A 16,073-nucleotide genomic window follows, 5' to 3' on the forward strand; every position below is an offset into this window, starting at 1 on the left:
GGGGGTAGAGAGAGAAGGGGGGTAGAGAGAGAGAAAGAGAGAGAAGGAGGGGGTAGAGAGAGAGAGAGGGGGTAGAGAGAGAGAGGGGGGGGGCAGAGTGAGAGAGGGGGGTAGAAAGAGTGAGAGAGGGGGTAGAGAGAGATCGGAGGGGGGTAGAGAGAGAGAGGGGGTAGAGAGAGAGGGGGGGTAGAGAGAGAGAGGGGGTAGAGAGAGAGAGAGGGGGCAGAGAGAGAAAGAGGGGGGTAGAAAGAGTGAGAGAGGGGAGTAGAGAGAGAGAAGGAGGGGGTAGAGAGAGAGGGGGGCCAGAGAGAGAGAGAGAGAGAAGGAGGGGGTAGAGAGAGAGAGAGGGGGTAGAGAGAGAGAGGGGGGGCAGAGTGAGAGAAGGGGGTAGAAAGAGTGAGAGAGGGGGTAGAGAGAGAGATCGGAGGGGGGTAGAGAGAGAGAGGGGGTAGAGAGAGAGAGAGGGGGTAGAGAGAGAGAAAGGGGGCAGAGAGAGAAAGAGGGGGGTAGAAAGAGTGAGAGAGGGGAGTAGAGAGAGAGAAGGAGGGGGTAGAGAGAGAGCGGGTAGAGAGAGAAGGAGGGGGTAGAGAGAGAGCGGGTAGAGAGAGAGAGAGAGAGAGAAGAGAGAGAGGGGGCAGGGAGAGAGAAGGAGGGGGGTAGAGAGAGAAGGTGGGGTAGAGAGAGAGAGAGAGAGAGAGGAGGGGGGTAGAGAGAGAGGGGGTAGAGAGAGAGAGAGGGGGGGCAGAGTGAGAGAGGGGGTAGAGAGAGATCGGAGGGGGGTAGAGAGAGAGAGGGGGGGGGTAGAGAGAGAGAGAGGGGGCAGAGAGAGAAAGAGGGGGGTAGAAAGAGTGAGAGAGGGGAGTAGAGAGAGAGAAGGAGGGGGTAGAGAGAGAGCGGGTAGAGAGAGAAGGAGGGGGTAGAGAGAGAGCGGGTAGAGAGAGAGAGAGAGAGAAGAGAGAGAGGGGGCAGGGAGAGAGAAGGAGGGGGGTAGAGAGAGAAGGTGGGGTAGAGAGAGAGAGAGAGAGAGAGGAGGGGGGTAGAGAGAGAGGGGGTAGAGAGAGAGAGAGGGGGGGCAGAGTGAGAGAGGGGGTAGAGAGAGATCGGAGGGGGGTAGAGAGAGAGAGGGGGTAGAGAGAGAGAGGGGGGGGGGTAGAGAGAGAGAGAGGGGGGTAGAGAGAGAGAGGGGGTGGAGAGAGAGAGAGAGGGGGCAGAGAGAGAAAGAGGGGGGTAGAAAGAGTAAGAGAGGGGGTGGAGAGAAAGAGAGAGAGGTGGTCGAGAAAGCAAGAAGGGGGAGAGAGAGAAAGAGGGGGTGTAGAGAGAGAGGGGGGGGGGGGGGTTCTGTACGTTAACACTAGAAGCTTAATACCTAAAATGTATCATTTGAAAGTGTGGGTTAACAGCTCCAATCCAGATGTTGTTGGTCATTACTGAGACGTAGTTGTGAAGCCAGCAGCATACCACCCTTCATCCCACTGCTGACTTGCTTCTGAAGCTAAGCAGGGTTGTTCCTGGTTGGTCCCTGGATGGGAGACCAGATGCTGCTGGTCCCAATGCCCCAAGGCAGTGACTGGGGACACTGCCCTGTGTAGGGTGCCGTCTTTCAGATGGGACGTTAAACGGGTGTCCTGACTTTCTGAGGTCATTAAAGATCCCATGGCACTTATCGTAAGAGTAACCCTGGTGTCCTGGCTAAATTCCCAAGCTGTCACTTAATCATCCCCAGTTTACAATTGGCTCATTCATCCCCCTCCTCTCCCCTGTAACTATTCCCCAGGTTGTTGGTGTAAATGAGAACGTGTTCTCAGTCAACTTACCTGGTAAAATAAAATGGAAGAGTGTTTTGAACACTGATGTTAACCTTTCCATTTGTAACTTTTTCCGGCAAGACAGATCTTCCAAAGGTGGTGGAGCGGCAATCTTTACCAAGGAACACCTTCAGTGCTCGGTTGTCCACACCAACTCCACCAAACAATTTGACTTGCTGGTTTTAAGCATTACGCTTTCAAACAGCTCTTTGTTGACTGTTGCTGGGTGTTATCGTCCTCCATCAGCACCGGCCTGTACCCTACCTGCCCTAAACTCTCTCCTGGCCCCTTACACTAAGTCTGAATCTGTCCTGCTAGGTGACCTGACCAAGTCCTAAAACAATAGGACTCTCTAAATCTATCTCAGATTATTTACCCAGAGAAGGCTACTCTCCTCGATGTTATCCTCACATAGACACTTGCTAAATAACTTTAATGAGCCTTCCTCCATAACTTGGCCTCTGTAAATTGGTATTGAATCAGCTCTGTCGAAGACGCTTGGACTTTATTTTTTGATATTTTCAGTAGTATTGTTAACATGCACACCCCCCATAAAGAAAATGAGAATTAAAAAACAGGTTCAGTCCCTGGTTCAACCGTGATCTGGCAGAGTTATTCCACCTCAAGAACATAATTTGGCAAAAGGTTCGGTACACAAATCCTCAGGCTGACTGGCTGTCGTTCAGGCAAATGAGAAATAAGTGCACTCAGGCTGTCTGGAAGGCCAAAGTTAGTTCCTTTAAGGAGCAGTTCTCTCTCTGTGGGTCTAACCCCAAGAAGTTCTAGAAAACACTGGAGAATAAAATCTCCTCCTCACAGCTGCCCATGTCCCTTAATGTTGATGATGTGGTTGTTACTTAAAAGACGCGTATGGCTGAGCTATTTATTCACCACTTCATTAAATCAGGATTCCTCTTTGACTCAGACATGCCTCCTTGCCTGTCCAACATTTTCTCACCTCACAGCCCTTCTAGTGCGACTAGCCCCGATCCTGTTTTCTCCCTGCAGACAGTCACTGTGTCTGAGGTGCAATAGGAGCTCCTTAAACTTGACCTCCAAAAAACATCTGGGTCAGATGGTTTAGACCCTTTCTTCTTTAATGTTGCTGCCCCTATCATCACCAAGCCTGTCTCTGACATTTATAACCCGTCTCTCCTCTCTGGGGAGGTTCCCATTGCTTGGAAGGCAGCCACGGTTCGTCCTTTATTTAAAGGGGGAGATTAAGCTGATCCTAACTGTTATAGGTCAATTTCTATTTTGCCCTGTTTACCAAAATTGTTGGAAAAACTTGTCAATAATCAACTGACTGGCTTTCTTGATGTCTATAGTGTTCTCTCGGGTATGCAATCTGGTTTCCGCTCAGGTTATGGATGTGTCACTATAACTTTAAAGGTACTCAATGATGTCACCATTGCCCTTGATTTTAAGCAATGTTGTGCTGCTATTTTTATTGACTTGGCCAAAGCTTTTGATACGGTAGACCATTCCATTCTTGTGGGTCGGTATTGATGTATTGGTGTCTCTGAGGGGTCTTTGGCCTGGTTTGCTAACTACTGCTCTCAGATTGTAGTGTATAAAGTCAGAACATCTGCTGTCTCAGCCACTGCATGTCATCAAGGGAGTACCCCAAGGCTCGATCCTAGGCCCCACGCTCTCCTCAATTTACATCAACAACATAGCTCAGGCAGTAGGAAGCTCTCTCATCCATTTATATGCAGCTGATACAGTCTTATACTCAGCTGATCCCTCCCCGGATGTTGTGTTAAATGCTCTACAACAAAGCTTTCTTAGTGTCCAACAAGCTTTCTCTGCCCTCTTCTGAACACCTCCAAAACACAGGTCATGTGGTTCGGTAAGAAGAATGGCCCTCTCCCCACTGGTGTGATTACTACCTCTGAGGGTTTAGTCACCTCACACAAGTACTTGGGAGTATGGCTAGACAATACACTGTCCTTCTCTCAGCACATATCAAAGCTGCAGGCTAAAGTTAAATCTAGACTTGGTTTCCTCTATCGTAATCACTCCTCTTTCACCCCAGCTGCCAAACTAACCCTGATTCAGATGACCTTCCTTCCCATGCTAGATTACGGAGACGTACTTTATAGATCGGCAGGTAAGGGTGCTCTTGAGTGGCTAGATGTTCTTTACCATTCGGCCATCAGATTTGCCACCAAAGCTCCTTAAAGGTCCCCAAAGCACACACATCCCTGGGTCACTCCTCTTTTCAGTTCGCTGCAGCTAGCGAATGGAGCTCAAATTGGACAGTTTAATCTCCATCTCTACATTCGAAGACTCAATCATGGACATTCTTACTGACACTTGTGGTTACTTCGCATGATGTATTGTTGTCTCTACCTTCTTGCCCTTTGTGCTGTTGTCTGTGCCTAACAATGTTTGTACCATGTTTGTGCTGCTACCATGTTGTGTTGTCCTGTGGTGCTGCCATGCTATGTTGTTGTCTTAGGTCTCTTTTTATGTAGTGTTGTGGTGCCTCTCTTGTCGTGATGTGTGTTTTGTCCCATATTTACATGTTATTTATTTTAGATTTTTAATCCCATCCCCCGTCCCCGCAGGAGGCCTTTTGCCTCTTAGTAGGCCGTCATTGTAAATAAGAATTGGTTCTTAGCTGACTTGCCTAGTTAAATAAAGGTTCAATAAAAAGAGAGGGAGAGAGAGATGGGGGGGGGGGGGGGGGGGGGGGGGTAGAGAGAGTTAATTTTTAATGTTTATTTCACTTTTGTTTATTATCTATTTCACTTGCTTTGGCAATGATAACATATGTTTCCCATGCCAATAAAGCCCTTGAATTGAATTGAGAGAGAGAGAAAAAAAAATAGAAAGAGAGGGGCAGAGATAGAGAGAGAGAGAGAGAGAGAAAGAGGGGGGTAGAGAGGGAGGGAGAGATGGGAGATGGAGAAGGAGGGATGCTGATGAAGGCAGTAAGTGTGAACGTGTCCTTGTGACGACAGCTCTGGAATAAAGCTGAAGAAACAAACAGCTCTGAGAGAAAATTTGGAACAAAAAGAGAGAGAGGTATGGAAGGATGGCGAGAGATGGGAGAGAGAGAGAGAGAGAGGTAAAACCACAGGTAGAAGGTGGGAGCAATCACTCTCTCCAACTGTTTCTCCATCTGTCCCTCCTTCTACTGAACCACCAGTTACTGAGGCTGATTCTCTCTCTCTTTTTCACACATTGTTCAATTTTCATCTCCCTATAGAGGACAGATCTGAGGTGTGTGTATTTGTTAGATATGGGAAGACTAATAATTATCGTGGTAACAGAATCCGCTGCTTCACACTGACACCAGGATCTCTCTCCTCCCTCTCCCTGACTCATCTCTTTTCTTTTCTCCAAACTGTCTCTCACTTCATCTTTCCCCCGGTCTCTTAGGGATTCTATTCATCCATCCCTCACTCAATCATCCCTCTTGGTCTTTCTCTTTTTCTATGTTCTCTCTCTCCATCCCTCCCTCCTCCTCTCTCTCCATCTCTCTCTCCTCCTCTCACTCCATCCCTCCTCCCTCACCCTTCTCTCCATCTCTACCTCCTATCCCCCTCTCTCCACCCCTGTCTCCTCCTCTCTCTCCATCCCTCCTCCCTCCCCTTCTCTCCATCTCTACCTATCCCCTTCTCTCCATCCCTCCCTCTTTCCCCTCTCTCTCCATCCCTCCCTCCTACCTACCCTCTTCTCTCCATCCCTCCATCATTCCCTCTCTCCATCCTTCCCTTCGCCCCTCTCTCTCATCCATCTCTCCCTCCACTCTCTCTCCATCCCTCCCTCCTCCCCTTCTCTCCATCCCTCCCTCCTCCTCTCTCTCCATCCCTCTCTCCTCCTCTCTCTCCATCCCTCCTCCCTCACCCTTCTCTCCATCTCTACCTCCTATCCCCCTCTCTCCATCCCTCCATCATTCCCTCTCTCCATCCTTCCCTTCGCCCCTCTCTCTCATCCATCTCTCCCTCCACTCTCTCCTCCCCCTCTCTCTATCCTTCCCTCCCTCCGCCCCTCTCTCCATCCCTCCCTCCTCCCCCTCTCTCCATCGCTCCCCCTCTCCCTCCTACCCCCCTCTCTCCATCCGTCCCTCCTCCCCTCTCTCTCCATCCCTCCCTCCTCCCCTCTCTCTCTATCCCTCCCTCTTTCCCCTCTCTCTCCATCCCTCCCTCCTCCACCCTCTCCATCCCTCCCCCTCTCTTCATCCCTCCCTCTTTCCCCCTCTCTCCATCCCTCCCGCCCTCCTCCCCCCATCTTCCCCTCTCTCTCCATCCCTCCCTCCTCCACCCTTTCCATCCTTCCCCCTCTCTTCATCCCTCCCTCTTTCCCCCTCTCTCCATTCCTCCCGCCCTCCTCCCCCCATCTTCCCCTCTCTCTATCCCTCCCTCTTTCCCCTCTCTCTCCATCCCTCCCTCCTCCACCCTTTCCATCCTTCCCCCTCTCTTCATCCCTCCCTCTTTCCCCCTCTCTCCACCCCTCCCGCCCTCCTCCCCCCATCTTCCCCTCTCTCCATCCCTCCCTCTTTCCCCCTCTCTCCATCTCTCCATCCCTCCCTCTTTCCCCCTCTCTCCATCCCTCCCTCTTTCCCACTCTCTCCATCCCTCCCTCCTCCCCCTCTCTCCATCCATCCCTCCCGCCCTCCTCCCCCCTCCCTCCATATTCCCCTCTCTCCATCCCTCCCTCTTTCCCACTCTCTCCATCTCTCCCTCCTCCCCACTCTCTCCATCCCTCCCTCTTTCCCCCTCTCTCCATCCCTCCCTCTTTTCCACTCTCTCCATTCCTCCCTCCTCCCCCTCTCTCCATCTTCCCCTCTCTCCATCCCTCCCTCTTTCCCACTCTCTCCATCTCTCCCTCCTCCCCACTCTCTCCATCCCTCCCTCTTTCCCACTCTCTCCATCCCTCCCTCCTCCCTCCTCCCCCTCTCTCCATCTCTCCCTCCTCCCCACTCTCTCCATCCCTCCCTCTTTCCCACTCTCTCCATCCCTCCCTCCTCCCTCCTCCCCCTCTCTCCACCTCTCCCTCCTCCCCACTCTCTCCATCCCTCCCTCTTTCCCACTCTCTCCATCCCTCCCTCCTCCCCCTCTCCTCACCTCTCTCACAGGCCCGTCCCAGGTATCCGGTCCCAGAGCAGTCACACACATATCTGTTCCAGCCCTCCCTGCAGAGGTCAGAAGTTGGGGTTAATGGTCAAGTCAAGGGTCATGCCAGAGTAGATAAAACTACAGATACACTGTAATTCCTCAATTCAATTCACCATTCGCTAAGCACCGCCCCCTTGGTTACTGTTGCAACTTGGGTAAAAAATGAATTCAGTGGAGCCCAATTGCCCATTCAGCCACGGACAAAATCCCCTCACAATGATCTTAAACTGTGTTTTTAACACACAATAAAATGAAACACACACTACCCATCGCTAATCAGGAGACTCTCTGGGAAGTTGTGGTGGACTGCCATTACACTTGCTTTACGGGAACCTGGTCAAATTAAGTATGTAGTGTGGCTAGCCACTGGATAGCTGTGAATTCACTGTCAGCATGCAATCTAAGGTACTAACCATTTCTGGAGCTAACTAGTACTCTCAAATTGTATCCTGATGTCAACAGCAGATGATAATTATATTCATAGTATAGCTAACTAACCTAGCTAACATACATTTGGAGAAAACAACTTATAACAACTGGCTAGCTAGCTAGTGTTAGCAAGATTTTCAATGCTGGTCATGCAATGAGAGCTAACTAACCAGATCGCAAACAATGCAACAAAATTATAATTTCGGATTTGAAAAATACTCAATCAACAGCATTTCAGGAATCAATTATTGTTAAATTATTCTGCCATTTTAAATGTATGATAAAAAAACAAAAACAAAAACATCCCAGTTTTTTCCATTGCCCTCATTGGCTTTCATGCGTTTGAAACATACAGTCTATCTATGGTTTAAAACGAGAGCTTGTTCTAGGCGTTGGACTCGAGCTTGGTTAGCGACAGTTGTCCACCGAAGCACTGAGATTGGTTGTCCAAAATTCTGGGGCGGGCTTAGCGAAGGGTCAATTCAAGGTGCTTTATTGACAAGAAAAACATTCTTTAAATATGCCTAAAAGTTTTCTCTCAGTCTAGAACTTGGTTAAAAGTGCAGGGAGTCCTTTAGAAACAGTCAAGCACACATCAACATAGTCCAGTACTGTACAGTAGACTTGACTTGAGTAAGTAGCTGCGTTACCTGCAGGTGGCGCTGTGTTGGCAGGGGTTGGACAGACACTGTTTAGGGGGCTCTCTGGAGCAGGAAGGTTTCACCCCTACAGCCCTCTGAGCCTCAGCCAGACGACGGATGTCTTTACTCTGACCGTCCACAAACAGGTCTCTCACACAGCCCACATATCCATAGTTCAACAACGCTGTCCACACCTACAGGGAAAAGGAGAGACAGGTTACACACACACACACACACACACACACACACACACACACACACACACACACACACACACACACACACACACACACACACACACACACACACACACACACACACACACACCCTGACCTTAACCCAAAAAACTAACCCTAATCCTAAACCTAACCCTAGCTCCTAACCCTAAAACTAACCCTAGCTCCTAATACTAACCCTTAACCTAATTCTAACCTAACCCTAAACCCCCTAGAAATAGCATCTGACGTTGTGGGGACTAACAAAATGTCCCCAGTTGGTCAAATCTTTGTTTGTTTACTATTCTCGTAAGGACTTCGGGTCCCCACAAGAATAGTTAAACACGTCCACGCACATAAACAAACGCACACACACACACAGACCTCAGTAGGAAAGATGAGTCCTTGGCGGTCCTCCGGTAATCCTCCCAGGTACAGGATATCATCCAGGTCTAGAATCTCACTGTCCCCTGGAGCGGTGTACGCTGTACGCTGTGAGTTCACTGAGATAGTACCTACACACACACACACACACACACACACACACACACACACACACACACACACACACAAGGTTAGGGTTAAGAGGGATCAATGATTAGGGTGCTCTGACACTGACCGTAAGTCGCTCAGAATGAGTCTGCTAAATGGCTCCAATGTTAATGTAAAGGTTAAGTTACCTTTCCCACTGACCACTTGCCAGGCCGTCATTATAAATAAGAATGGTTCTTAATCGGTTAAAGGTGAAATAAAATCAGATACCTGAGCGCCCGTCCCTCTGGAAGTCGACGTGGTACCACTCGCCATCATTGACTTTCCTCTCGATGGCCTTGGTCTTGGTGGTTCCTGAGCCCATGTCCAACAGAAGATACAGGTGACCATCCAGCATCTCGATGGCAAAGAAATCCACCTGCAACAGAAACGGCAACAATAGAAAAAACAGCACGATATGAACATCAGCACCGACACCAGTATCAACATCAACACCAGTATCAACATCAACACCAGTATAAACATCAACATCAACACCAGTATCAACATCAACACCAGTATAAACATCAACACCAGTATCAACATCAACATCAACACCAGTATCAACATCAACACCAGTATCAACATCAACACCAGTATAAACATAAACACCGACACCAGTATCAACATCAACATCAGTATAAACATCAACACCAACACCAGTATCAACATCAACACCAGTATAAACATCAACATCAACACCAGTATCAACATCAACACCAGTATAAACATCAACACCAGTATCAACATCAACATCAACACCAGTATCAACATCAACACCAGTATAAACATCAACATCAACACCAGTATCAACATCAACACCAGTATCAACATCAACACCAGTATAAACATCAACATCAACACCAGTATAAACATCAACATCAAAACCAGTATCAACATCAACACCAGTATCAACATCAACACCAGTATAAACATCAACACCAACACCAGTATCAACATCAACACCAGTATAAACATCAACATCAACACCAGTATAAACATCAACATCAACACCAGTATAAACATCAACATCAACACCAGTATCAACATCAACACCAGTATCAACATCAACACCAGTATAAACATCAACATCAACACCAGTATAAACATCAACATCAACACCAGTATCAACATCAACACCAGTATAAACATCAACATCAACACCAGTATAAACATCAACATCAACACCAGTATAAACATCAACATCAACACCAGTATCAACATCAACACCAGTATAAACATCAACATCAACACCAGTATAAACATCAACACCGACACCAGTATCAACATCAACACCAGTATAAACATCAACATCAACACCAGTATAAACATCAACATCAACACCAGTATAAACATCAACATCAACACCAGTATAAACATCAACACCGACACCAGTATAAACATCAACACCAACACCAGTATCAACATCAACACCAGTATAAACATCAACATCAACACCAGTATAAACATCAACACCGACACCAGTATAAACATCAACACCAGTATAAACATCAACACCGACACCAGAATCAACATCAACACCAGTATAAACATCAACATCAACACCAGTATAAACATCAACATCAACACCAGTATAAACATCAACATCAACACCAGTATAAACATCAACACCGACACCAGTATAAACATCAACACCGACACCAGAATCAACATCAACACCAGTATAAACATCAACATCAACACCAGTATAAACATCAACATCAACACCAGTATAAACATCAACATCAACACCAGTATAAACATCAACACCGACACCAGTATAAACATCAACACCGACACCAGTATCAACATCAACACCAGTATAAACATCAACATCAACACCAGTATAAACATAAACACCGACACCAGTATAAACATCAACACCAGTATAAACATCAACACCGACACCAGAATCAACATCAACACCAGTATAAACATCAACATCAACACCAGTATAAACATCAACATCAACACCAGTATAAACATCAACATCAACACCAGTATAAACATCAACACCGACACCAGTATAAACATCAACACCAGTGTAAACATCAACACCGACACCAGAATCAACATCAACACCAGTATAAACATCAACACCAGTATCAACATCAACACCAGTATAAACATCAACACCAGTATAAACATCAACACCAGTATCAACATCAACACCAGTATAAACATCAACATCAACACCAGTATCAACATCAACACCGACACCAGTATTAACATCAACACCAGTATAAACATCAACACCGACACCAGAATCAACATCAACACCAGTATAAACATCAACACCAGTATCAACATCAACACCAGTATAAACATAAACACCAGTATAAACATCAACACCGACACCAGAATCAACATCAACACCAGTATCAACACCAACACCGACACCAGAATCAACATCAACACCAGTATAAACATCAGCACCGACACCAGAATCAACATCAACACCAGTATCAACACCAACACCGACACAAGTATCAACATCAACACCAGTATCAAAATCAACACCAGTATAAACATCAACACCAGTATAAACATCAACATCAACACCAGTATAAACATCAACACCAGTATAAACATCAACAACAACATCAACACCAGTATCAACATCAACACCAGTATAAACATCAACATCAACACCAGTATCAACATCAACACCGACACCAGTATTAACATCAACACCAGTATAAACATCAACACCGACACCAGAATCAACATCAACACCAGTATAAACATCAACACCAGTATCAACATCAACACCAGTATAAACATAAACACCAGTATAAACATCAACACCGACACCAGAATCAACATCAACACCAGTATCAACACCAACACCGACACCAGAATCAACATCAACACCAGTATAAACATCAGCACCGACACCAGAATCAACATCAACACCAGTATCAACACCAACACCGACACAAGTATCAACATCAACACCAGTATCAAAATCAACACCAGTATAAACATCAACACCAGTATAAACATCAACATCAACACCAGTATAAACATCAACACCGACACCAGTATAAACATCAACACCAGTATAAACATCAACATCAACATCAACACCAGTATAAACATCAACACCGACACCAGTATCAACATCAACACCAGTATAAACATCAACACCAGTATAAACATCAACACCAGTATAAACATCAACACCAGTATAAACATCAACATCAACACCAGTATAAACATCAACACCAACACCCGTATAAACATCAACACCAGTATCAACATCAACACCAGTATAAACATCAGCACCGACACCAGTATCAACATCAACATCAGTATAAACATCAACACCAACACCAGTATCAACATCAACACCAGCATAAACATCAACACCGACACCAGTATCAACATCAACATCAGTATAAACATCAACACCGACACCAGTATCAACATCAACACCAGTATAAACATCCACACCGACACCAGTATCAACATCAACACCAGTATCAACATCAACACCGACACCAGTATCAACATCAACACCAGTATAAACATCCACACCGACACCAGTATCAACATCAACACCAGTATCAACATCAACACCAGCATACACATCAGCACCGACACCAGTATCAATATCAACACCAGTATAAACATCAGCACCGACACCAGTATCAACATCAACACCAGTATCAACATCAACACCGACACCAGTATCAACATCAACACCAACACCAGTATAAACATCAACACCAACACTAGTATAAACATCAACACCAACAACAGTATACACATCAACACCGACACCAGTATCAACATCAACACCAACACCAGTATAAACATCAGCACCGAGACCAGTATCAACATCAACATCAGTATAAACATCAACACCAACACCAGTATCAACATCAACACCAGTATAAACATCAACACCGACACCAGTATCAACATCAACATCAGTATAAACATCAACACCGACACCAGTATCAACATCAACATCAACACCAGTATAAACATCAACACCGACACCAGTATCAACATCAACACCAGTATAAACATCCACACCAACACCAGTATCAACATCAACACCAGTATCAACATCAACACCGACACCAGTATCAACATCAACACCAGTATAAACATCCACACCGACACCAGTATCAACATCAACACCAGTATCAACATCAACACCAGTATCAACATCAACACCAGTATCAACATCAACACCAGTATCAACATCAACACCAGTATACACATCAGCACCGACACCAGTATCAAAATCAACACCAGTATAAACATCAGCACCGACACCAGTATCAACATCAACACCAGTATCAACATCAACACCGACACCAGTATCAACATCAACACCAACACCAGTATAAACATCAACACCAACACTAGTATAAACATCAACACCAACAACAGTATAAACATCAACACCGACACCAGTATCAACATCAACACCAACACCAGTATAAACATCAACACCAACACCAGTATAAACATCAACACCAACAACAGTATAAACATCAACACCAACAACAGTATAAACATCAACACCGACACCAGTATAAACATCAACACCAACAACAGTATAAACATCAACACCAACAACAGTATAAAAATCAACACCAACACCAGTATCAACATCAACACCAACAACAGTATAAACATCAACACCAGTATAAACATCAACACCAACACCAGTATCAACATCAACACCAGTATCAACACCAACACCAGTATAAACATCAACATCAACACCAGTATAAACATCAACACCAGTATAAACATCAACACCGACACCAGTATCAACATCAACACCAGTATAAACATCAACACCAACAACAGTATAAACATCAACACCAACACCAGTATAAACATCAACACCAACAACAGTATAGACATCAACACCAACAACAGTATAAACATCAACACCGACACCAGTATCAACATCAACACCAACACCAGTATAAACATCAACACCAACACTAGTATAAACATCAACACCAACAACAGTATAAACATCAACACCGACACCAGTATCAACATCAACACCAACACCAGTATAAACATCAACACCAACACCAGTATAAACATCAACACCAACAACAGTATAAACATCAACACCAACAACAGTATAAACATCAACACCGACACCAGTATAAACATCAACACCAACAACAGTATAAACATCAACACCAACAACAGTATAAACATCAACACCAGTATAAACATCAACACCAACACCAGTATCAACATCAACACCAGTATCAACACCAACACCAGTATAAACATCAACATCAACACCAGTATAAACATCAACACCAGTATAAACATCAACACCGACACCAGTATCAACATCAACACCAGTATAAACATCAACACCAACAACAGTATAAACATCAACACCAACACCAGTATAAACATCAACACCAACAACAGTATAGACATCAACACCAACAACAGTATAAACATCAACACCGACACCAGTATCAACATCAACACCAACAACAGTATAAAAATCAACACCAGTATCAACATCAACACCAGTATCAACACCAACACCAGTATAAACATCAACACCAACACCAGTATAAACATCAACACCAGTATCAACATCAACACCAGTATAAAAACCAACACCAACAACAGTATAAACATCAACGCCAACAACAGTATAAACATCAACACCAGTATCAACATCAACACCAGTATCAACATCAACATCGACACCAGTATCAACATCAACACCAACACCAGTATAAACATCAACATCAACACCAGTATCAACACCAACACCAGTATCAACATCAACACCAACACCAGTATAAACATCAACATCAACACCAGTATCAACACCAACAACAGTATAAACATCAACACCGACACCAGTATCAACATCAACACCAACAACAGTATAAAAATCAACACCAGTATCAACATCAACACCAGTATCAACACCAACACCAGTATAAACATCAACACCAACACCAGTATAAACATCAACAACAACAACAACAACATCAAAACCAACACCAGTGTCGTGTCTTTGGCATCATTAAACTGAAGATGAATCTTTATCAACAATTCTCTAAACATCAACACCAACAACAGTATAAACATCAACACCAACACCAGTATAAACATCAACACCAACAACAGTATAGACATCAACACCAACAACAGTATAAACATCAACACCGACACCAGTATCAACATCAACACCAACAACAGTATAAAAATCAACACCAGTATCAACATCAACACCAGTATCAACACCAACACCAGTATAAACATCAACACCAACACCAGTATAAACATCAACACCAGTATCAACATCAACACCAGTATAAAAACCAACACCAACAACAGTATAAACATCAACGCCAACAACAGTATAAACATCAACACCAGTATCAACATCAACACCAGTATCAACATCAACATCGACACCAGTATCAACATCAACACCAACACCAGTATAAACATCAACATCAACACCAGTATCAACACCAACACCAGTATCAACATCAACACCAACACCAGTATAAACATCAACATCAACACCAGTATCAACACCAACAACAGTATAAACATCAACACCGACACCAGTATCAACATCAACACCAACAACAGTATAAAAATCAACACCAGTATCAACATCAACACCAGTATCAACACCAACACCAGTATAAACATCAACACCAACACCAGTATAAACATCAACAACAACAACAACAACATCAAAACCAACACCAGTGTCGTGTCTTTGGCATCATTAAACTGAAGATGAATCTTTATCAACAATTCTCTGTAATTATTATTACGTGATTAAACTACTTAATCATGTAACTGTAATTAACTAGGAAGTCGGGGCACCAAGGAAAATATTCAGAATACAAAGTTATAATTTTCCTAATATAACTTTCAGATATTAATATCTGATCACTTAGTCTTCTGATTAATTAATTCTTCTTTACCTCACGTTAGTCTCATTCCAAACGTTGTAAATTGTTGGTTATCTGCATGAACCCTTCACTATGAGTCATCCATACATCAATTGTCTTAAATCATTTATTTATTAACTAAGTAATTCACAGAAATGCATAAACAAACAGTAGATAGTTACAAGGAAATGATAAGGAGTTTCCCTAGTGGGAAAAACTGGTATCGCGGCTTGGTGGACAAAAGGGAAGTGGGGGTCAACTGAGATGAGACAATACAAAGTTGATAATTATAACAATTGAAATGCTAATCCTTTGCACATGAACGCTCACTCATTCGGGAACAATTGCAATCAATATATATATATTTACGCTCAGTGTGTCGTCGGGGTCT

The 16,073-nt window shown here is 44.4% G+C and overlaps 1 protein-coding gene across 21 annotated transcripts in view; it reads right to left on the reverse strand.

Moving 5' to 3' along the window:
* LOC110492836 (neurexin-1a-like) overlaps positions 1–16,073 on the reverse strand; it is a 79,103-nt gene that overhangs the window by 28,224 nt on the left and 34,806 nt on the right. For all 21 annotated transcript variants that reach the window (XM_036946198.1, XM_036946193.1, XM_036946190.1 and 18 more), the window contains 4 exons: positions 8,982–9,129; positions 8,604–8,734; positions 8,014–8,198; positions 6,884–6,951 (listed from right to left, as the gene is read on the reverse strand). In XM_036946198.1, the coding sequence (XP_036802093.1) occupies positions 6,884–6,951; positions 8,014–8,198; positions 8,604–8,734; positions 8,982–9,129 (532 nt within the window). The remainder of the gene's footprint in view (positions 1–6,883; positions 6,952–8,013; positions 8,199–8,603; positions 8,735–8,981; positions 9,130–16,073) is intronic.

The sequence above is a fragment of the Oncorhynchus mykiss genome, chromosome 16 (assembly GCF_013265735.2).
Source record: "Oncorhynchus mykiss isolate Arlee chromosome 16, USDA_OmykA_1.1, whole genome shotgun sequence".
In the NCBI taxonomy this organism is placed as follows: Eukaryota; Metazoa; Chordata; class Actinopteri; order Salmoniformes; family Salmonidae; genus Oncorhynchus; species Oncorhynchus mykiss.